The sequence below is a fragment of the Copadichromis virginalis genome, linkage group LG15 (genome assembly GCF_057382275.1).
Source record: "Copadichromis virginalis isolate Kocher_CV1m ecotype Utaka linkage group LG15, C_Virginalis_male_GT1.1, whole genome shotgun sequence".
In the NCBI taxonomy this organism is placed as follows: domain Eukaryota; kingdom Metazoa; phylum Chordata; class Actinopteri; order Cichliformes; family Cichlidae; genus Copadichromis; species Copadichromis virginalis.
The window spans coordinates 24,858,271-24,880,667 of NC_140632.1; the positions used below are offsets into that span (position 1 = coordinate 24,858,271).

Here is a 22,397-nt window from a genome sequence, read left to right on the forward strand (position 1 = left end):
TGCAAAAGTCTGAAACAACAGCAGGAGGGAAAAAGTGTTTACTGGAGGCCATTTTTAACCTTGCCCTGCATTTTTTCCAGGCTTAAAATTAATTGGAACAATTGACTGATAAGAGTTTCATTTCCACGAGGGGCCTCGTTTCTTTCCATTTCCTGACAAATTAAGGAGAAAGGAGGTCTGGAGTCGTTTGCACTGTTTAATTTACATTTGGCAGCTTTCAGAATAGCCTGATAATGAAATGCAATAGTTCAGCCTCGAAGTAATAAATGCATAAAATAGTTTTTCAGCATTAGCTGAATAAGGTGTTCTTAGTTATTTAATTTGTAAGCTAATAGACATGTCCTTGTCAGAAATCACACCCGGTGTTGCTGGAGGTCAGCGTAATGCCATTTTTAGGACCAAGCAGAATAAACATCATTTGTTTTCTGAATTTTCTGAAGTAGAAAATTACAGCGGATTGAGGCCTTTATGTCTGTAGTTTATTTCAATGATTTGTGTCATCCTTCTTCACAGATTCGTAAAACTGCGTGTCATCTGCATAGCAAAGAATGTATGTATAATGAGAAAAGTATTGGGCCTAGTTGAGAGCCCTGTGGAACTAACTTCTAACTAACAGCTTCTAGTTTCTGTAATAAAATGTTATGATCAGTGAATTTTAGTGCTCTAGCTTTGAAGAGCACAGGGACGAGTTCACTGTGGCCGGTTTTCTTGTTTTTTAATGACAAACCAATAAGACGGGAGGTGTGGAGTCGGCTGGATACTTTGGATTTGAGCAGCAGCTGTTTGTCTAAATTCTTAATAAGTTATCCAAAAGTGGTGACGATTCAAGTGATGAAGGATTATTATGAAGCACAGTCGGTACCAAAGAATCTGCCGGCCATTACAATGAGCCTTGTATGGAGGAGTAAGGAGTCTTGCATGAGACTGATCTTAAGTTTGATTTCCACTTCCTGTTTGTTTAAGTTTATAAAACAATCATAGTTTGGGATGAAGTTGACCCTTTTTTACAATATTAATGCTTTACCCCATGGAGACGACGTTTGAAGACCTTCCCCCGACCTTTAATGCCGAGTTTTCACACCTCAGTGTAGATGAACATAGACATGGTTTGACAACCATTAGAACAGTTTCCAGGTTTTTCCAAGGGTAGCTGCATAGACAGAGACCGAATCACTGATTTCTGCTGCACATCCAGTCATTATGTTTTATAAGTAGGCATAAAATATGTCAGAAAACAGCTTCAGGTGTTATTCCTGGTAGGCTCAGGCATCTCTTCTTATTTGTAGTCATCCTCACAGTAAGTGTTTTTAATCATAGTCTGCTGACTGAATTGGGCCAGTACTCTTCAGGATTGGTCCACTGGTTTTCTGTCCAGCTGAGTACTGTGGCTCTCCATCACGAGGCTATGTGGAAAGTTCCTACCATAATGAGTCACAGAACAGCAGCGAATTTAAAAGTATGTGAGGATAAATATACACTTCAAATTTAGATGTGATAAGGTAATTACATGAAGCAGACATTTTTCTAATGTAGCGCCATTTTTATCAAATTTGTTGGTGCACATGGATTATATTCTCAGCCAGGTGAGGTCAGCTGACCAGCTGAAACTGTCCGATGAAGGTCAGTGTTTCCTGTGGGTTTATTGCTTTTGGATTTGGGGATGTGCCTCAGGCTGCACTGTTTCTGTGACGCACGAGGAGAATGTTTGAAAACCGTGAATGTCCAGCGTGGAAGATCAACTAAACTGATGCTTTCAGGAAAACAAAGAACAAGTCATGTTTGTCTGCCACTGCACCAGCAAAAGCATCCCGCGGTCGTTCGAGAGGGTTTAACTCGAGTCCGTGCAGACTGGATTTAGTCGTTATTACGTGTGTTAGTGTGTTCTGTGTTTTCCTCATCCCGGCGCTTCTCCTCCTCCTCCCCTTCCTGAGCCCTCACTATTCGAGCTATGATTACGGTTCAAAAGGTGTACCGGAGGACCCAGACGGGAGGCGAGCCGTGGGTGCAGAGGCGAGCGGGGTGGGGAAAATGAGCAGTGATAAATCCGAGACGGTGGAGGTGATGGAGACGCTGCTTCCTGGAGCTGCAGCGATGAAGGGAGATTGTGATCCGTGCAGGTTTTCATTTAAACCAGACACCGTGGCTTTGCCCCACTTCAGTGACCAAATACATCATATCAAAGGTGTCCTGCTCCAAAGGCTCATCCAGACATGGCTGATAATTCACCTGCCTGCCTCCGAATCATCTGCATGCTCCTCTGTTATGAATTACAAAGTCATCGTGCAGCAGCAGACCTGACCCGGTCAGATTGCATTAGCGGCTGTTTGTCTGTTTGCATGAGCATGACTGAGAGAGATGTAAATAACATCATAAATGCTTTACAGACATTTAAACCTTTAAATGGAGCGGAGGCCGGCCGGCCGTGCATTCTTCTGCTTTTTGTTCCGCACAGCTGCTTTTCGTCAGCACATGTAGGCTGCTGCATATAAAAGGGAGTTATGTAAGCCGTAACACACTCTCATACGTCCTCTCACGAGAAAATGGATGAGGCGAAGGCCAAGTCCATCATTTTATTAGAGCATCTCCAAGTATATGACTGTGTTAATTCCACAAGCAATTACAGTAAGCAGATGGATGGAAAGGCTTTCAAGCTGTCGTGCCTGTTTTAGCCTTACCTGTGCCGTGGCTTTAAGGGAGACATGGTGAGTTAGCTTTTTCATCACTGCAGTTTGTCTTTACTTAATTATATCACCAAAACTTGCAAAACTAATGATTTTCCAATCAGCCTTAAACGTAATTTGCACAGGTGCTGCAGTGGCTTTTTAGAAAGTTTGACGAAATAATTTTTTAAGCATTTTTAATACAATGCTTCCGAAACTTAACCAGCAGGGTCTCAGAAAAAGGCGTTGGGTTTTAAATAATGAAGGGTCAAGAAACTATCCCTGCACCATCGCATCACCGTCAGTCTGAACAGTGGATACAAGGCAAGATGGGTCCATGCTTTCACTAAACTCTGACCCTACCTGTCCTTGTCATGTGTCCTCATCCGCATCACATGACCTTAAAAATGCTTAAAAATAAATATCTGGTGCTCTTCCTCAGCCCTGCTCTGCTTCTCTGGTCAGGCTCACCAGCCTGCAGAGCTTCTTCTTCTGTAGTTATTGTGGTGCTCAGTTTGTGAAAGCGTGAGGAAAAAATTTAGTTTTCGAGACAGCTTCCTGCTCGCATATGACAGTGTTTGCCACATCAGCCGAGGGCGTCATTGCGAGCCTGGATTGGCCGTTGTGTGTCCGCCAAACACATTAGTGGACAAACAAGGACGTTGTTGTGGTGTTAATTGCCGTTAGCGGGCCGTCCTTTACAATCCGTCACTGTTTGCTTGGCTTCACTGTGCACTCATCTGTCTTCCATTATACCCCCTAATCAGTATACATCATTTACATTTGCATATGTTCACATTCACAGATGCTCCTCGTGTCCACAGTCACATCAAGAAAAGCTACAAGAAGCTTTAATAATGCAAGCATTAGTGAGAAGTTTCCCCTCTCTGAATCCATTTCTGTGCTGACTTGTAACTCTGTTGTTTGGAACAAACATTTTTTTAAAGAAAAGGCAGAGACCTGATCAGAAACTGCACCCAGCAGCTTACTGGGTACAAATATGCTGATAATGTAGATTTACAAAGGTTTTGGTTCCGTATCAGAAGCGCTGCCTGCAGACAGGGCGGCCCTGCCGTCTCCCTGCGAATCTTCTTCTCTCTCCAATCACAATTTTACCTTGTATCTGCTCCTCTTCCTGGAAAAACAGAGAAAAGATGCCTCCCTGCCTAGCTTTGACTATAAATGTCATTCTACCAATTCTACTTACTATCTAAGTTTGGGACATTCTGTTTGGACTCCGTAGGCCCAGAAAATATCCTTCTGACTTTTAAACCAGCATGATGTTCTAAGCATGTTTTGCAAAACCCTCAGAACTTCTACATGTCAATCACGATAATTCAATTCAGTCATGGTGCTGAATGAAGCTTCTGACCTTCATTACACGGAGTGCCAACTCTTTAATGCGCACAGCAATGTGTAAAAATCATAAAAAACAACTTTATTTAATCATATTATCCCTAACAGCAGCAGCAGTCTGCAGATGGACAAATGTGCTGCTTTCAGGGATTTTTGTATGTTGTTTGCAGCCCAGTTAGCCAAATCTGATCTCCTCGGCACTCGTCTCTGTGCAGATGCACAGCTGCTAGCTTTCAGAGGAAGGTGCAGGTTCAGGCGGTACATCCCACCTAAACCAGCCAATTATGGACGGAAGGTCTGATATGACTGTCACGCTAAAACTGTGCAACCTCCTATCCCACATGGTCATGTAACCCCTGAAATTTGAAGTAAAAGCACTTTGTGACGCTTTCTTTAGTCAATTATCAGAAAGCAGATCAACATCCACAGTAGCATCGTGATACATCACATGATAGTGATGTTCAGTGGAGAAACCAGACTTTGGCTTTAACAATGAAGTTTGTAGCAGGACTTGAGCGTGTTTATATTCTCTATTCTCTATATTCTCTAACGTGGATCTCCTGTCCTCGTGAAGCTATGAGGGCTCAGAAATGCTGGAAAAATTATTTAAAAGGAGCAATTTTGAACAGACTCCTCGTGCATTCTTACGGCCTATGACTGGGAAAATATTGGGATGTGATGTGGAATAACCCGTACCCAGTTTTGCAGTCACATGATGGATGTCGGGCGATTGTGTGTCTGCCTGTCTCTTGAGGTTTTCTCAGTTTGTTTGAATAAAAGTGATGATGCGTCTCCCTCCTCTGTCTCCCGCAGACCCAGCTGAATATTCTCCTGGACAAGCTCCGCAGCACGGTCAGTGTTTGCTCCTCTTTTGTTTACATGATTGATGTTGCGAGCCGTCCTGTCCGTACATCTCGCAGTCCCCACCTCCCCTCCCCCTCGGCGCCGTGCATCACGTCCTGAGCCCGATATGATGAATGCCATGAATTTGTGATGTAGGTTGTGGATCATGCTGTTGGTGTAATAACTTGTTTCATCTTCTCCGCTCTGGTTTCTTTACCCCCCAACTCCTCCTCCTCCAGGGCTCCAGTTTTATTCGCTGCATTAAGCCGAACCTGAAGATGGTCAGTCACCAGTTTGAAGGAGCTCAGATCCTCTCCCAGCTGCAGTGCTCTGGTCAGTGTTTCCTGCACACTCTGATTTTAATGTTTGCACCTGGAAGGAAGTGAGGTCATTTCACTTCTAACATCACTTCCTGTCTATTCTGTCTTTTTGAGGAAGCAAAACATGTCAGGGCCTCGTTGTTCTGGTGTTTGAACACTTTTAATAGACTTAACAGTCTCCTCGAGACACTTTGTATTGTAAGGCAAGACTCTACAATAATAGAAAGGAAACCCCAAGAATCAGATGCCCTGCTATGAACAAGCACTTGGCAACAGTGGGGAGGAAAAACTCCCTTTTAACAGGAAGAAACCTCCGACAGATCCAGACTTGGGGAGGGGCGGGGCCATCTGCAGTGAGGGAGGAAGATGTGACAAAGACATGCTGTGGATGAGAGACAGAGATGAATAATAACTAATGAAGCGTAACTAAGGGAGGATTCAAGGTCACCTGATCCAGCTCTAACTATACACTTTAGTCTTTAAGCCTAATCTTAAAGGTAGAGTTAGTGTCTGTCTCCTGAATCAAAACTGGAAGCTGGTTCCACAGAACAGGGGCCTGAAAACTGCAGTTCATAAATGGCAGCACATTATTACAACGGTTATGGTTTTGGACAGTTTTCTTTCTTCACCAACAAAAACCTCACAGTACAAGTGTCACATTAGCTCTCTGTTAGTAAAAGTTAATGTTCTGGCACTGTCTGTGTGCCTGAGGTTTGAGATTTTCCCATAAACTGTGCCTCAAACAGCAGTGCGTAGGTCTGACGTCCAAAGACGGCTGATTGTTTACTTATTAAAAAAAAAAAATCTGTCCTTCTGTCCACAGCTGTTGATAAGAAACAAACTTCTGTGTGACTATTTTATAATCTCCCCTTCAGCGCGTTTCACACATCTGTTATCAGTACGTCCTATTTGTCCTATTTAAATGACAAAAAACATGCAGCGCCTTTACAGGTGACACCGAGACTGCAAATAAGAACAAAATGTCACGAAATCTCAGAAAAACACGGAAAAATTTAACCAGAGAGAGGGCGAGACAAAAAGGAGGCAGTGACTCATCGTCTTTTACAACAAACAAGGATGTTTTTCAGACGAGTCTGCGGGAAAATAACAAGGGTTTAACGGTGTGAGAGCAAGGTTTGTGAATTATTTGAAAAACGAGTTTAAAAGTTGTACAGAAGGAAAACAAAGTGAGTTTAAAAAGTGACAAAACTGCTGAAGGTGAGCTCTCTGTCTTTATCTCCACAATAAAGCTCTCACACTGTCTTGTGTTGTAAATCAAACGCACCCAAACCGCCCACTGTTGGGTCAGGATCAAGCAAAGGTGATACGCCTTTGGCCAGACTGTGATCAGGTTGTGATTAGGAGACCCTCATCTTGGAAGGATCACTGCATGATATTTGTCAGGTAACACACAGTTGCTAACCAAAATAATGTGCTAATTTTTTCCATAATTAAGGAGCTCGTCAGGTTTGTTTTGGCCCGGTGTGCTCCGAGAACACGATTTCAGGTTGAGCTTCGTTTCGGTTACACAGACCTGCAGATTTCATCAGTAATACAAGCAGGAGAGTGCATCAGGAAAACAAACCGTCTGAAATTCTTTAGAGCTGCTGTTGATCTGATCGTCCCCACAAATGCCAGCTCACCTGTGGAAAAGCCACTCGTGGATGAAGCAGGTATGAGGCCTGTTCTTCCCTCTGTGCCTTGGAGCTTTGATCTGCTCCCATACTGTACATTAAACTCCAGCTCATGATTTACAGTCAGGAAGATTTTTATAGGCTGTTTAGTAAAAAAACGCGGAGATGCTACACACTTTAACATATCTCACTGCCATCAAATTAAAAAATGATTTTCCTGAAGGTGGTTGTTTAAAAAAAAAAAGTGTTTTCTGTGAGTGATGCTGTTTTTTATTGCACATCTGTAAAGGAAATGGCTTCATTAATAACACGCACAACAAAACGGGAGCTTCCAAATAAAAACGAGTGCAACAAAGTGCTTGTTTATGCCAATGATCTTGTTTTCCTAATTGTTGGAGCTCATCGCTGGTAGTTCAAATTAAACTGTGATTAATTGCCCAACACCCATTTGAAGCCACACAGCAAATCAACCTCCACACTGCGAGAAGAGAAATTGCGACAGATGTGTTTCGTTAAAAGACTTATATTTTTTAAAAAGGTGTTAAAAAGGATTTGAAATGTGTTTTTGATGCAGCTTCGATTTGATAACTCACGAAAAGTGCAAATAACAGAGGATTTACTAAACACAAGAACAAAAGTTGATTTTAAATTGATTCTGTTCATTACTTTTTCTTGCCTTTTTTTTGTTTTTTCAAGTAAATGTAAATTGTAACCAGTCGGTATTTTAAGCATACCCAGATGGCCTGTATTTCCTGTGGTCCTGTTTGTGACTGTGGCCTTATTCTTAAACATTTTCTTTTTCCCTCTGTGAGATTCACCCCCATCTCTTCCCTGTCCTTGGCTTTGGAGGTAAAGAAGTGATGAGTTCAGATTTAATATCCTCAGAGATTCGGTTCATGCTCGCAGAGCTCAGATACCGCACCCCGCCGAACTCTTTATCAGTTTTATTGTGCTGAGAATCGAAGTGTTGTTGGTCTGGAGTAGACGTGAGAGACTTCGGTGTACCAGCTCGACACAGTCGACAAAGTGGGAAGCTCAGCAACAGCCGGGGCACAGAACCTCTGAAAATGAGATGTAGATTTAATCTGAGCCTGAGACGGGGCAGGGTTGTCTGACCCGAGCTGCCTTGAGCAGAAAGTACAGATAGACTTAGAGGGCTTAAGTAAATCAGTCCACGTTGAAGTTGTGATACACCTTGCGAGTTAGACGCAGGACTTGATAACCACGTGTGGTGTTACAGCTGCTGGAGGGGAGGCTCACAGATTCAGGGTTTCTTTTCTTCTACAAACAAAAGCGCAGATCAGCTTTTAATACCTTCATGCCCCCCAAAAGGGCTCCAAGGTGAAAGCCCACACTTCTGAAAATTGCCTCCATGTAGCTGTGAAGGGTGATGTTTCAATTAAAGATGATATCAAATCCCCAAACAGGAAGCCGTGCAGCAATTACAGCTGAAAGCCCGATATGAGTTGTGTTCAGCTCGGGGCCAGCACTCAACAACTTTCAGCTTTATCTGAATACACAAGAGGGAACTTCTCTTATCACGGGGCAGCGGGCGGAGGAAGTCATTCAGCAGAAGAAAGTGCTTCGCGGTCGATGGGCTGAAGGTAATGATGGGGAAGATTTGAATTTGATCCTCGGGCTCCGGACGGTGTCTTGTGCTGCTGATTGTCACTCATCACCACAGTTTTATTAATCAATGGAAACTAATGAAATAGCAGAGACGTGAGCGTAGGCTAAACACAGTAGGAATCTAGGCAGTGTCTCTGTTGCTCTCAGTTAGTGATGCACCTCCAGGGTTCAAGTTAAAATAATCCTAAAATGTCTTATTTTGAAATTATATCAGTATCAAAGCTGGATATGCTCGCTGCTGTGGGAATGTCCTCATGCATTTTTTTTTTCTCTTTATTTTGGAACGAAGTCATGTAAGCAAAACCATAGACTGTAAACAAAAGATGGACACATCCAATAAAGCAGTACTGAAGCCGCGGCATCAGCAGTTTGCCTCCCGCCATTTTTCCGTTGGATGCTGAGATTAATAAAATACTGACATTACACCTACAGAAACTGAAGCACAGACTTTTTGCATGGTTAGTCTGTACAATCCAGTCTGTAGAAACCAAAACTGTTTCTTTGACGGGACGGAAACGTGATATTTAATGCTGGAGAGTCTTTTTTTTTTTTTTTTTTTTACAGTGATATCTGTGGGTTTGAACAGTTGGGCATAGCCATTTCAGAAGTGCCTTAAACCTGCATGACCAGCAGGGGGCGACTTCACTTGTATCCATGTACAGAGAAATATAAATATCAGTATGTACGATAGTGCAAACAGACACAAAGTGGCACAGTGGTAATTCTAACAATAATGCTGTTGGCAAACACCATAACAGGGAATAAATTATAGAGGATGCCATAGTGCTAATCCTCCCATCTGGTAAAGAACAGATGGATGGAGTATGATATCAGAGTGCTGATGTGCATGTGCAGATTTTTAAAGTGTTTTAACTGGTTGAACAGAGAGGAGTCATACAGTCTAACAGCCACAGCTGGAAAGGATCTCCTGCCGTGCTCAGTCGTGCAGCACTGAGCCTTTCACTGCTGTGGTGACCAATCGGTGACTCGCGCACGGCCTGGATCGTCCACGATGCTGAGTATCTTCAGTGACCTCCTCTTAGACATCTCCACCAGTTCCTCTTCCAGAACTGACACCAGCCTTCCCAATCATTTTCTTGGCATCAGCTGTTTTCGCCCTACTGCTCAAGCACAACTCCACATAGAAGACCACACTCACCACCACATCGTGATAGAACATAGACCGTGTGCTCCTACAGACGTCTGTCATTCTGCACGGTCCAGTGTGCTTTCTGTGTGAACCGTAAACCGAACGGTTCTTACGCAGCTTCTGTTCATATATCTGAACTGCCTGAGCCACAGTGTTCATCATCCACCTCAAAACACTTTTCTAACGAGTTTATGGTCTCAGTTCTAGTTTGAACAAAGCATCAAGATAATTTTGTAAATTATATTATTAGAGTCAGAAAGGGGGAATAGCTAGTCTGTGCTCATTGGCTAACATCTTGTACAGCCAAAGTCCACGAACCAGAAAGCGACATCGCAGTGGCTCTGATTGTGTTTTATGTTCAGTGTGTCATAGCAAATACAAAAAAGTTCTCTGGTGCATGCTTCCGTCTTATGCAGTTTGAACGCTGTGTTGTCATTTTATTTCTTTATTTTATCTTTGAGCCATATATTCTGCGTTTGTGCCGTCCTGTGATTTAAACTGTTAACTCATTTAACGTGGCTGTGAGAGTACTTTATGTTGAGGAGGGGGTTGACGAAATCAGTGGAAAAACACTCGATGGAGGTCATGAGCTCCAAAGCAACTTAAGGACACGAACAAATACTGCAGAGAGGATGAATGAATGCCAATTAGCAGCATCTGTTTGACATGAAAGAGGCCTGAAAATGAGCCCTTTGATAGAAGCTTCCAGAGCAAAATGAGATGACTAACAATGCTTCAAAAATGGCGAATGATCTCCGTTTACAGGCGGTCTAAATAAATAGATTAATGTAATGTGTCAGAGGAAAGTTGTGGCAGCACAAGCAGCAGACAGAAAGGGTCACAAAGCTGAATATGCAGTGTCTGATAAAGGATGCTAATTGGCATGCGCAGACTGTTTGGACCAAGCTCTTTAAGCAGCCTTTAGCTGCTTTGAATTTTTTCTATTTGGAAGTTCTATTAATGGGATCAGCCGAAGCTCACTTCCATTTTTGTGCCAGTATACCTGAGAGTATTTTGATTTTTACCCATACGTCTAACAACAGATTGCACAATCCAGTGTCTAAAAAAATAACAATGCCATCTGTTTTGTTTTTCTGGGAATTATATTGTTCCTGTTTTTCCTGACAGCTGCCGTCAGGTCCGTAAGTACTTGTACAATGACAGAGCTTTTGTAGTTTTGCCTCTGTACACCACCACTGAGGATTTCAAATCAAACATTCAAGATGTTTATGACTTAAGTGCAGACTTTCTGCAGCTGTAATTCAAGGTGCTTAACAAAAGTACTGCATCATTTTTTTAGGAATTACAGAAGTTTTTATACAAAGTCCTACATTTTCTCAAAACTAACTGCTAGTCTGACATCATTTTAAGTATAAGCACGGCTTTTAATACTTTGACTGCAATAGATTTTCATCCGTGATTTCCTGAAGTCTAGAACCCGTAGACATCTTGAGATCCTCTGCAGGCCTGTTTCTGGGTCTCTGTTTTTGTTTAACACCTGCAAAGCTGCTCTGTTGGGTTCAGACTTAGGTTGCTTTTGCAGTTTATTTGGGTCATTATTCATCTGTTTTGTGAAGCTCTGTCCGATCAGAGAGTACAGCCCTGAACACTTCAGGACTGAGCAGAGCAGTCATTGATGAGCAGTCATCAATAAACTCATTTCAGTCTATAAGTTCAACACTTTGAATGACATCCAGATCATTTTATCTGCTCAACTTATCTTGAAATAATCAGGGAACAGGCAAAATGACAAAAACTGTGTTGTTGTCCAAGAGCTTATAGAGCTGTCTGTATTACCTACTTACCCCAGTCAAACCTGAAATGAGTGTTTTCTCATTTTACACAGGTTAGTTGGCATCAATTCATATGCCTACTTATTAGCCTATAACAGTTTTAACCCTGGAAACCTAAGTCCTCATTAACAATGAGGAACACTAAGTCCTAAAACAAAACAAAAGTTTGGTGATAAAAAAAATTTAGTTTTTAATAAGTCATCATGTTGTTTCCTCTTCAGTGTGTTCAGATTTGAGGAGTCCAATGGTGCTTGGGAGGGGTGTAGAGGAAGCTGTGATGCTGGGTTAAAACAGCGGTTTTAAGTAAGACTCTCATGTTTATAATCGGTTCTTTAGAAGAAAGAAGAGATTATTTCGACTGCCAGATGGATTCATAATGAATCCTAATGTGAGATGATCTAAATCTATTATTAGTCAAATTCAGTGAAAAGATGTCCACATTGGTCACAGATTAAATTTTATTCATAACTGATGCTTTTTTTTAAGAGTAGGTCTCTTTTTAATATGGTCGGATCGTCAGAGGTCATCCACATTCGAGCCCTGCGACGATGCGGCTCGTCTATGAACTCGAGGATCTCCCCTCTGTCACTTCTATTTGCATCAAGCCTCGAGGTCAGCCAGGCTTCCTGGTGTCAGTTATCTAATTTGGAAGACGGTCTTGGTCCTCGCTGTGCTCCTGTGTGTGCATAAGGAAGTAAAAATATTGTGTTTTTGTATCGTTGAAACTTCCTCTGTGTTCCAGTAACTTTCTATTTCTTTTTTAGCTGCAGCTAAAAAGGGACCTGCTTAAGAGAATAATTGAGTGAATAATAATTGAGTGACATTAATCAGTTAAGTCCATGAATGCAGAAACAAAAATGAATGCAGCAAACAACAAAAATGTATAAACAAGACTTTGGGGGAATTAGAGATCAGCTGTACATGGATACAAGTGAAGTCCAGACTTTATTGAGCCTGTATGTGATGGAGGAAATAAAAGGTTTCACTATGTCAGAAGGAAATATAAAACTCTCTGCTAGTAAACTTCAACCTGCTCCGCACCATCCACCACACAGCAAAGAGAGTGAAGAGGCTGCAATGGGATTACAGAAACTGGCTCTTCATCACTTCAGAGCTGCTGTTAGAGGTGCTAGTGTAAACAGGAAGCTCCCAGCAGGGGCTCCCCGGTTGGTTTCTATCTGCAGGCAGTCCTCAGAGCTGTTTGATGTGAAAGCAGGAGGCATAAAAACTGCAGAACTGGGCAGCTCATACTGTGGACTCATGCCTTTTCTCCTTGGTATCAAGTATTTGTGTAATTAATTTATCTTATATGTGTACAGGTGGAAACCTCGTGTCGAGTCTTTTCGTGTTCCAAAAGCAGAAACGTCTTTTCAGACGTCCACTGAGATATTTGGTTTATGATTTACTGGTTTGGAGTAAAATGCCTAAAGCTCATGAGCTAACTCTGAGGGATTGTTTTTATTGCCTTTCTTGGCTGTGCGGTTAGTGGATCTCGAACTTTTTTGTCTGGTAAAATCATATTTTCCTCTTTTTTTGTCTGTAGGTATGGTCTCGGTGCTGGACCTGATGCAGGGCGGTTTCCCCTCCCGAGCTCCATTCCACGAGCTCTACAACATGTACCAGAAGTACATGCCTCCCAAGCTCACCCGCCTCGACCCACGGCTCTTCTGCAAGGTCAGCCCTCCGCCCCTCGGGTCTGGCCCTGAGTGGTTATCATTTTAACAGAGCTATATCCCCATGTTTATCTCTGCCCTGCATATCTGTGTTGCAGGCTTTGTTCAAAGCTCTGGGGCTGAATGAAAATGACTACAAGTTCGGCCTGACCAGAGTGTTCTTCCGGCCTGGGAAGGTGAGGCTCTATTCCCTGCTCACTCTGGCTAATATAGATTTTGTTCACCTAAAGAAAGACAATAGAGCCAAAGGAAAAGCGCATTAGTTTTCTTTTGCTGCCGAGGTGAGACTAGATGAGGTTTTCTAAAGAAGTGCCAGAGCCAGCAGATGGGCTTTTTTTCTCCACCAGATGAATAATTAATCAGTCAGACGCGTGGCTTCCAGGAGGGACTTATGAAAGTGCACACATTTGCAGCAGAGAGCCTTGAAGCGCTACATGCCGGACAAACTATAAGCCTGACAGTATAGCTGCAGGACAGGGGGATACATAAATACTTAAGTCCTCGCTGGCTGCTTTCTGAAGACGACACCACCCTCCAGTGTAGACGCAACATCACATGGTCCCCGTGAATAACTGTTTGCACCTGCGAGCAGCCACCGACAGTTGTGGCTTCCAGTTTTAGCAAATGTTAGGTGGCAGAAAAGTAAGTTTTATGTGTCAAAGCTTGAAGCACAGCCTTGGTAATCTTTGCACATTTCAGAGGCAGTGTAGCTCCTAATGTGATGGTGTGAAGCTTCAGACATCTGAAACCCGGAGGCGGGCGGGGGTTTGGCAGGGCTGCGTGTCACTGCTGTTAGAAATCAAGATTTGGAAAACAAACAATAAGGACACACAGATGTTGAGCAGATAATGCAGGAAATTCAGCAGTTTCTTTCATCGTTCAGGGGTGTTTGGAGGACACGATCACAACAAACGTCAGCTGCACAGTCGTAAAGAAGAGCTCCGAAGCCTTATAAATCCAGAGCAGTTAAGGTTAGAGAGCATTAAAGCGTGGGAGATATCCTTGACTTCTAAAACATTCATGAATGGAGTAGAGAACTCGAACTAGAATAAACGTACACCTCCGGTCTTCTGGCTGCTCTTTAGTGAGATACAAAACACACTAACAGAAAAATAAACCTGCTTTTAAGACTGAAGGACAAGGATTCAAGGCTATGATGATGATGATGTGTTATTTGTTTGGGATTATTTTCAGCGGAGTATTTGATAAAGAAGAGGCACACTGCCCATTAAAATGGCTAAAAGAACAAACGAGGTTTATCCGGGTAAAAATCAAAGACAATCACTGCTCTGATCACGTGTTTCTCGTCTCTGTCCAGTTTGCAGAATTTGACCAGATCATGAAGTCTGACCCCGACCATCTGGCCGAGCTGGTGAAGAAGGTCAACAAGTGGCTCATCCACAGCCGCTGGAAGAAGGTCCAGTGGTGCGCTCTGTCCGTCATCAAACGTACGCAACGTCTGCTCTTATATCACGATCGTGAGCTTTAACATGACGATGATCTAACAGTGTTTGAAAATGTGCGTCCATTTAAGATTCTGAAATGATAGAAAAGCATCCTCAGTATGAATAACTGGCTTTATGTTCTCTCAGTTGGTGTCTCAGTGGTCATACTGTAGCTGATGGCAATGAATAAATAGGCTCACTGAGGTTCTGTTGTAACCACCACAAAATCACATGTGATTTTTTAACTATACATAGAAGCTCCTTTGTTCACAGCAGGTTGCTTCGCTCGTATGACTTGTTGGGTTTTTACATCGGGTGCCCTCCTGATGCAACGTTCCTCCTCCCGGGATCAAACCAGGGATCTCTATCTTGCTGAGGCATAGAACGCTGCACTTGCTGAATTTCATATTAAGGTTTTGCAGGTCTTTGCATGTGAGCACTGCCCACGTGACGTTAACTTAACAGTCATGGGGATCATTTAGGATCCAGTCACACACTCCTACAGACAAGTCTGCAATTGTCGGCAACCACCTGTCGCTAGGAAGAACGGGCAGATGTAGTCTGAATGTCAATGGACTTCAAACACCCTGCAGCTGTTCTCCAAGCTGTAGTGCAGCTGGGAGTCGATAAGATTCCGCTTCAAACTTAAGGTTGTGCCTGCTGAAGCCAACATGTGGAAGTGGAAACTTCCATTAGTTGGCGAGTATTTGCAGAGAGACAGGAAAAACTACAGGTAACCATGGCAACATGGTAGAAACCAAAGAAAACACCTTCTTTGCAACAGATTGCACCAGATGAGAGAGAGAAACCTCCAGGAACCACCGCCAGCCAATCAGGGGGTTGTTTTCACCTTCAGTGTGGCAGGAAACTCTTGAGCATGGCGTCACCTGACAAATTGACACAGTGATGTAACTCAGAGCTTCGTGAGTCCAGTCATGCCAAACCCCAGAACGGAGGTGGCCACCGTCACCCACTGCTTCATGAAGTCCCATTTTAAAGCTTCCTGTCTGCATTTGGGACATTGTCATCTTGTTTGCTGAGCACTCACATTGACCACCTCTGTGAGTGTATGCAGAATACTTATCTGCAGTAGAGGCACCTGTTGATCTGTCATCAGAATCCTTCAGGGTTTTTGTTTTTTTTCATTGAGTAAAAAGAACCATTTTTGTTGCTTAAAGGCATTTAGGAGACCTTCAGGGACAGCAGCAGCAGGTCAGGTTTGCGCAGATTTGCGTAATTCTCGTATAAATCTTGCTCATTTAGCTCGCAGTGTAGTGCAGGCAGATGTGTTTGGAGCCCCGTCGCGCAAACAGGAGGTGCACGGAGCAGGGAAAACAAACCACTGGCTGTTTATGTGCAGCAGAGGCTGCTGTGATAATGTGGGCTTGAGCTGTTGGAGGAGCGGTCCGTCTGTCTGCTGGTTTTTATTACTGCAGTGTCGGTCACTGCCTCTCTGTCTGTGTCCGTCTCCATTTATCCTGCTCTTCTCCGTTTTTGGGTTTTTCTCTCTCTCCTTCTCCATATCGATCGAGCTTTATTTGCAAAAACTACCCAAGCACGTCACCCATCCCATTAAAAATGGATCCAGGAGGCGTGGGGATGTTTCAGCCGTAACTGTTAGACAATACTTTGACTCGTGGGCTGCAGGAGCGCCCGGTGTCCTCTGCTCTCTAAATGCAAAGTCATTAATTCATCATCCTGTTATTGACGGTGTAGAAGTTACATATTCTGAGGTCATAACAAGATGAAACGAATTTGGCAGCGAGCAGAGATGTTATTGATCTCTGTCTCTATTTATCTTTCACACTTCATCTCCTCGGGCCTCCCTCGTAACCCCTCCTCTCGCTCTCTCTCGCTTTAATTTTCTCACTTCAATTCAATCCAAACTTCCTTCATTGGGAGGACGGAGAAGCGCCGGTGCTGTCACAGACTTGGAGACGGGTGGGTCTGAATCACAAATGATGTTTCTCTGTGAAGAAATCGTGAATTTCTGCAAACAACAGAAGGTAAACTGCATCAGAGAGCAGCTCGCCTCAAATTAAACCGATCTGTAGGAATTCAGCGGAACAAGGTTTCTTATCAGGACAAAGTCTGTAAACTTTAAGTTTTCTATTATTTACTCCTGAATTATGAGACAGAAAAGAAAGCTTCCTGCTGGCTTTGACCAGACCTGTACCTCGCATAGTCTGGACCTAGCTTCTGGATCTGCGTCTCCAGGAAGATGACCCTCAGCTCTGCTGATCTGAGGCCTCGGTCTCACATTTCAGGTCTTTTGGATAAAACAAATCTGATGTTTTATACCCAAATAGATACGAAATCCATGTGTGTTTTAGGGAAGGCTTACCTTGTGGTGCGTGCCAGGTCCTGTCTGCTTTCATAACACCAAGACGGGGACGGCAAAAGGTCTATAGTGAAACTTTACTACAATAGATTCAGTTCAGTGTTATTTATATAGCCCTAAATTACAGCAAGGTGCTTTATAGTGTCAGGTCAAGACAATAATACAGAGAAAGCCTCAAGAATCAGTCCCTATGAGCAAGCACTTGGTGACAGTGGCAAAGAAAAACTTCCTTTTGACAGGAAGAAACCTCAAACAGACCCGGGCTCAGGGTTGTTTTGCAAAAGACTTTTAGCTATCCTAGTAAGGAGTAAACCAGCAGTCTGAGTGCTCTCTCCAGGTGAGCGGTGCTATGAGCTCTTTGAGATGGAGCCTGATTATTTAAGACCTTTATGGCCAGCAGGGGGCGACGACTCTGGCTGGCAGAAATAAGTCGAGTTGTTTCGCATTCTGTAGTTTAATGTCCCGCTGAATAAAACAGGAAGTTAATTTATCTAATTATCGTCGAACTTATACTCTTGTAGTGTAGAGGTTTGCACATTTTTCTAACAGGAGGAAACACAAATCACTTCAGAGTTTCATCGTCCGGTGCAGAAATCTGCCAGATCAAACATGAGGAGATACCTGCTGTGAGACTTCTTGGGAATAAAAGCACAAAGCCCATAAATCACAGTGGTGTGAAGTCGTGACTAATAGGTCGTTAGCCAATGAGGTAATGACTGGATAAACCAACCGCACTTTGGGATTCTGAATGATCCCTGGTTTCCTACAGGATGCTGAAGTCGGGTTGTTTTGGTCTCGTGGTGCAGACTGTGACCTCGCTGCTTTCAGCTCTGAGGTTAAAGTTCCCATCTCGTTCTGCTTCTTTTCTTCTGTTTGTCACAGTGAAGAACAAGATCCTGTATCGAACCAGCGCCTGCATCCAGATGCAGAAGACGGTCCGGATGTGGCTCTGCATGAAGAAACACAAACCACGGTGGGTTTCCTTCTTTCTTTCCTTTGTTCCTCACTCCTCCTTTTCTTTCCTTATCTTTGTCCTTCTCTCTCCTCCCATTTTCATCCATTTATTCTTCTTAATTCCTCAGCTCCTCTCTCTCCTGCTCACGAAGTTTAACCCCCTTTCTCTTTTCTTCTTCATCTCTACCTCTTCATTATTTTCTTCATCTCCCTCTTCCTCTTTATGCTCACACAACCCTCATGCTCACCTGTTGCTACTCATGCTTTCTCTTCGCTATCGGCCTCTTTCACGTCCACGGTGTCGCGTTTCCCTCGGAGACGGCTGCTCTGTGATGCTTCAGCTCTGCTTATTACCACCAATCTCTCGCCGATAAACAACCTGCCGCTCCACGCTGCGTCCCTCGCTGCAGGATGTGCTGGAGAGTGTGATTACAGAGGCCGGGTGGGGGTGCGCTGATGACCGGCGGGAAGAGTTTGGGCACAAATTCAGATTGAGCAAAGCAACATGACAAGGTGACAAGCATGAAATGAGCATCGTCAAAGTGGAGGTGGCACAAAGTCCAAGTCTGGCACGTCATAAATATGGTTTCGGTCATCGCGTGAAGCCCAGGCATCCAAGTCCTGAACAAGACTTTACACACCTGCATCCATGAATCATGCTGCACACACCTGATTAAAATATCGAGTAAAGTGGTGACACGTGATTTTCAACCAAACTCCTCTCTTGAGTAAAAAGATGCAGTTTAAGTGTGATTAAAATGAAGAGCTGATCAGATGCAGGCGAGTGTGAGCGTTAAACAGCGCGTCATCAGAGAAACTAATCAAGTGTTGAAGCCCAAACTGTGATTGAGATTATTCTGCGAGTAATTAGCGAGCTCTGCAGCAGAGCTGACGGTGCTTCGCTGACTGCCAGGTGACGAGATTACCAGCGTTTAACGGCTGCCCGCTGTTAACGAGCCCCCCGGCGGTGCTCTCTCCCTCTGATGCTTTTCATTACTGAGGCCTTGTGTTTGTGTGGCAGGATCGACGGGTTAGTCAAGGTGCGTAACCTGAAGAAGAGGATGGACCGCTTCAACGAGGTGGTGGGCGGGCTCAAGGAGGGCAAGCAGGAGATGAGCAAACAGGTCCGGGAGCTGGACGCCGCCATCGACACCCTGATAGTCAAAATCAAGGTGGGTGTGGTGCATAGTTTGACCGCGCACTGAAAAAGTGCCATGTTTATGAGAAATGAGATGTATACAACATTTATGAGAAAAAAAGTTTGCAAATTTGGAACAAAAATTATGGAAATTTACAAAAAAAGATATTTTTTCTTAGATAAATGCTTGCAAATTTGTTTTAAAAAGAGTCTTTGATTGAATGATTGAATGTGATTTGAGGAATTTTATCTGGTTATCTCGTTGATTCACAGGCACTCAGCCTCTAAAGCGACCCTCTCACTGTCATAATGGTATTTCCTGTTAAACTGGATTAAACGGTGTGCTTTGTCTGACTGTAACGTCACCTCCTCTTCTAAGATAATCTTACCCGTGGATGTCATAAATCCTGAACGTGCCGCAGTGGATTTATTTATTTATTTTAATTTCCATAATTTAGCACACCGTAGCTTCCCTGTCACTTTTCTTCCTGGAGGGAAGTGGTGCAGGCGTGAGGCTGACAGGTGTTCACCGCGGTATGTGTCGAGATAAGAGGGACAAACGCCGGTGGAGGAAGTCTGACTGAAAGGCTCCCGTCACTTCAGACTCCGCCCCGTAGCTTTGTTGTGGAGTGACTGCTAGTTGGAGGAAAAGTGGTGCGGTGACAGCCAATGTTCCCTCTAATTTTTCATGTGTCTGAGTGAACACACAAGCTCCCTGAGCGGTGAGCAACAGCAGACGTGTGCACTGTGGTCACGCCGGCATCGAATCCATCCAAAGTTACATGGTTTATTAAAATAATCAAATTACAGCATTTACATTTATGTTAAACTACTTTTAATTAAGTGCTTTAGCCCACTTACAATGAAAATTAAAAACAATCTTGTTCATGACCTGTTTAGCATGTTAACACTATTGGAAGTAAAAATAACTTGAACTCCAATTTTGAAAACAAAATTTTCTTCTTTTTTTTTTAAGTAAAGCTCTGACTTGTATTGTAAGTATGAGTCTGTGGTCTGGGAGAGAGTCCTGTAACTCTGTCTGCAAAATACAGTAAATAATGACCAATGTTGGGCAATTAATTATGTAGTTCTTCAAAAAGGGGTTAGGGTTTGCAAACAACAACGTTTCTTGCAGCTGTTTACCTAAAAATGCAGCCAAGGCATTTTTAAACAAACATTTCAAACTATTTACGGAACAATCAGGTGTTCTGCATCAAATTTGATGCCACACAAATCATTTGTGCCACTCCACAAAATAATTTCTGTCCACTATGAGATAAAGGAGAACAACAGCCTGATACCTGCAGGCCTGACAGCAGGACATGTGTCACTCCTGTAACATTCAGCAGTCGCCTCGTTGTTCTGACACACACAACAAAACTATTGACTACACTACACACTAACTACACAAGATTTGCGGTAAACGTTGCAAATCTCTCACATCCCAAAACACCGTCACTCCTGAAACTCCCCCCATTCCCAAACAACTAAGTGCGATGTTGCCATATATTTTTATGATTGGTCGACATGGTACATTTTTCGACCAATAGGAAAGGGTGGGGGTTTTCAGTTTTGTTTTTGCTCGCAGGTGGTTTTCCTTATAAAACGCTGTTTTTACCGTTTCTTCCCGCAGTAAATATAAACAACGATAGTATTCAGGAAGAAAACCAAACATTGCATATAATTTTATCATAACTCTGGTTTTACGTGGCCTATCAACACAATTTCAAAAATGGTATAAAGTCCACACTTTTTCCATCAATTGTTCCGTCTGTCCTGCTCACATCTCCAATGGTTGTACACGTTGTCATTAACGTGCCAGCCACGCCGCTTTGCCAGCTAAAACACTGGTGTCAGCACATCAGGACGCTGTCATAGCCTGCCAACGATGTTGGTTAGCTGCGTATATACGAATGTGAATCACATCATTGGCTGGACTATGGGATAAGGTGGCATCGTTCTAATCCCATACGCGCAGAATTGTTAAAGTTTTAATTTTTATTTCAATTCAGGTTAGATTTTTTTTGTGCGCAACGCAGATGTTCTGTGCTCAGAGACCAGCAGTGCGCAATTCCGCACGCGCACAGCTTAGAGGGAACATTGTTAACAGCAGATGCACATAAATATTCATCATCCTGAGACTCCAACGCGTTTCCCTCCTCTGGTTTACACGACCGCCCCGCCCCGTGTTTGTCTGTCAAATGTCAGATCGTGCCCCGATGACACCTGAACACGCCGTGACGGTGAAATGTGAGAATACCGACGCTTCTGAGGGAGTTTTTGTAGCCCTGGCAGAGACTTAAAGGCAGGCTTCTTCACTCTGTGATCACAGATATCAGATGTGGCCTACACGACCACCGGCTCAGCACAGAAACATAAACGGGGCCAGGGGTCTAAGCCCACCTACTCAGCGTGTCCTGGTCTGCCCCGGCCTCCTTCCAGCTGGATATGCATGAAACGTCCAGGAGGCATCAACCGAGCTCCTCGCCCTGTCTCTAAGGCTCCCTTCAGAGGAAGCTCGGTCACTATTCGTATCTCGTGGCTGGAGATGAGGGTGGAGGGTGGATCATAACCGCATTTCACATGCGTGATGCAGTGAAACAGATCAGCCTGCACAGATTCTCCATCCAGTGCTTTGAATCCGCACGGTCCAGATATCGGGATCGGTGCTTCCTTTTGTGAGACCTGACTGTAAGTGCAACCTTGTTTTTGTGCCTTGTAGACCACCATAATGGGCCGCATCGACATCGACCACGAGTACAAGGGCCTGGTGACCCGGTCAGAGAAGCTGCTGACCGAGATGCAGAAGAAGAAGAAGGAGGAGGAGGAGCGCGAGCGGCTGCGACGCATCCAGGAGGAGATGGATAGAGAGCGGAAGCGAAGGGAGGAGGAGGAGCAGCGCCGCAAGCAGGAGGAGGAGGATAGACGGCTGTAAGTGGGACGGGGGGGTTTAAAGTTGGAGTACTCGAATGTTTCTGGCCTCTTCACTGAAATACTTTTGTTTCGTTGTCGCAGCCAAAACGTGGAGAGGCACTCGTAGAAGTGACAAACACACTCAGACGGCTCGGCACAGATTTACAGCAGCGTTTACCACAGCAGTGTGTGTGTGTGTGTGTGTGTGTGTGTATCTGTGTGTGTGCATGTGTGTGTATGTATATGTGTGAGTGTAATTCCTGTCCATAAATACAGCAGGTCATTGAAAGGATTTAAGAGATGATGCCTTCAGGATGAAGATTTTGTTGGAAGTTTTTACTGTTACTGGGCTGCGTTGCCATGTAACCTTTAACACCTGAGGATTTAAAAATGGCAAAAGCTAAATTTACATGTTTATATCGATTGGCTTCCTGTTGGTTTCAGGTTTCAGGAGCCTTTTGTGTCCAGCTGGAGTTGTTTTAGTTTCCTGCTGTTTCCGAGTCTCTGTTTTAGCTCAGTTTTTGTTCTCCACCACCTTCTGTGAACGA

The 22,397-nt window shown here is 43.7% G+C and overlaps 1 protein-coding gene across 3 annotated transcripts in view; it reads left to right on the plus strand.

Moving 5' to 3' along the window:
* LOC146692539 (unconventional myosin-VI) overlaps window positions 1–22,397 on the plus strand; it is a 156,626-nt gene that overhangs the window by 92,856 nt on the left and 41,373 nt on the right. For all 3 annotated transcript variants that reach the window (XM_085432657.1, XM_085432658.1, XM_085432659.1), the window contains exons 19-26: window positions 4,830–4,868; window positions 5,099–5,192; window positions 12,929–13,059; window positions 13,157–13,234; window positions 14,377–14,506; window positions 17,727–17,817; window positions 18,820–18,970; window positions 21,659–21,867. In XM_085432657.1, coding sequence (XP_085288783.1) covers window positions 4,830–4,868; window positions 5,099–5,192; window positions 12,929–13,059; window positions 13,157–13,234; window positions 14,377–14,506; window positions 17,727–17,817; window positions 18,820–18,970; window positions 21,659–21,867 — 923 coding nt within the window. The remainder of the gene's footprint in view (window positions 1–4,829; window positions 4,869–5,098; window positions 5,193–12,928; window positions 13,060–13,156; window positions 13,235–14,376; window positions 14,507–17,726; window positions 17,818–18,819; window positions 18,971–21,658; window positions 21,868–22,397) is intronic.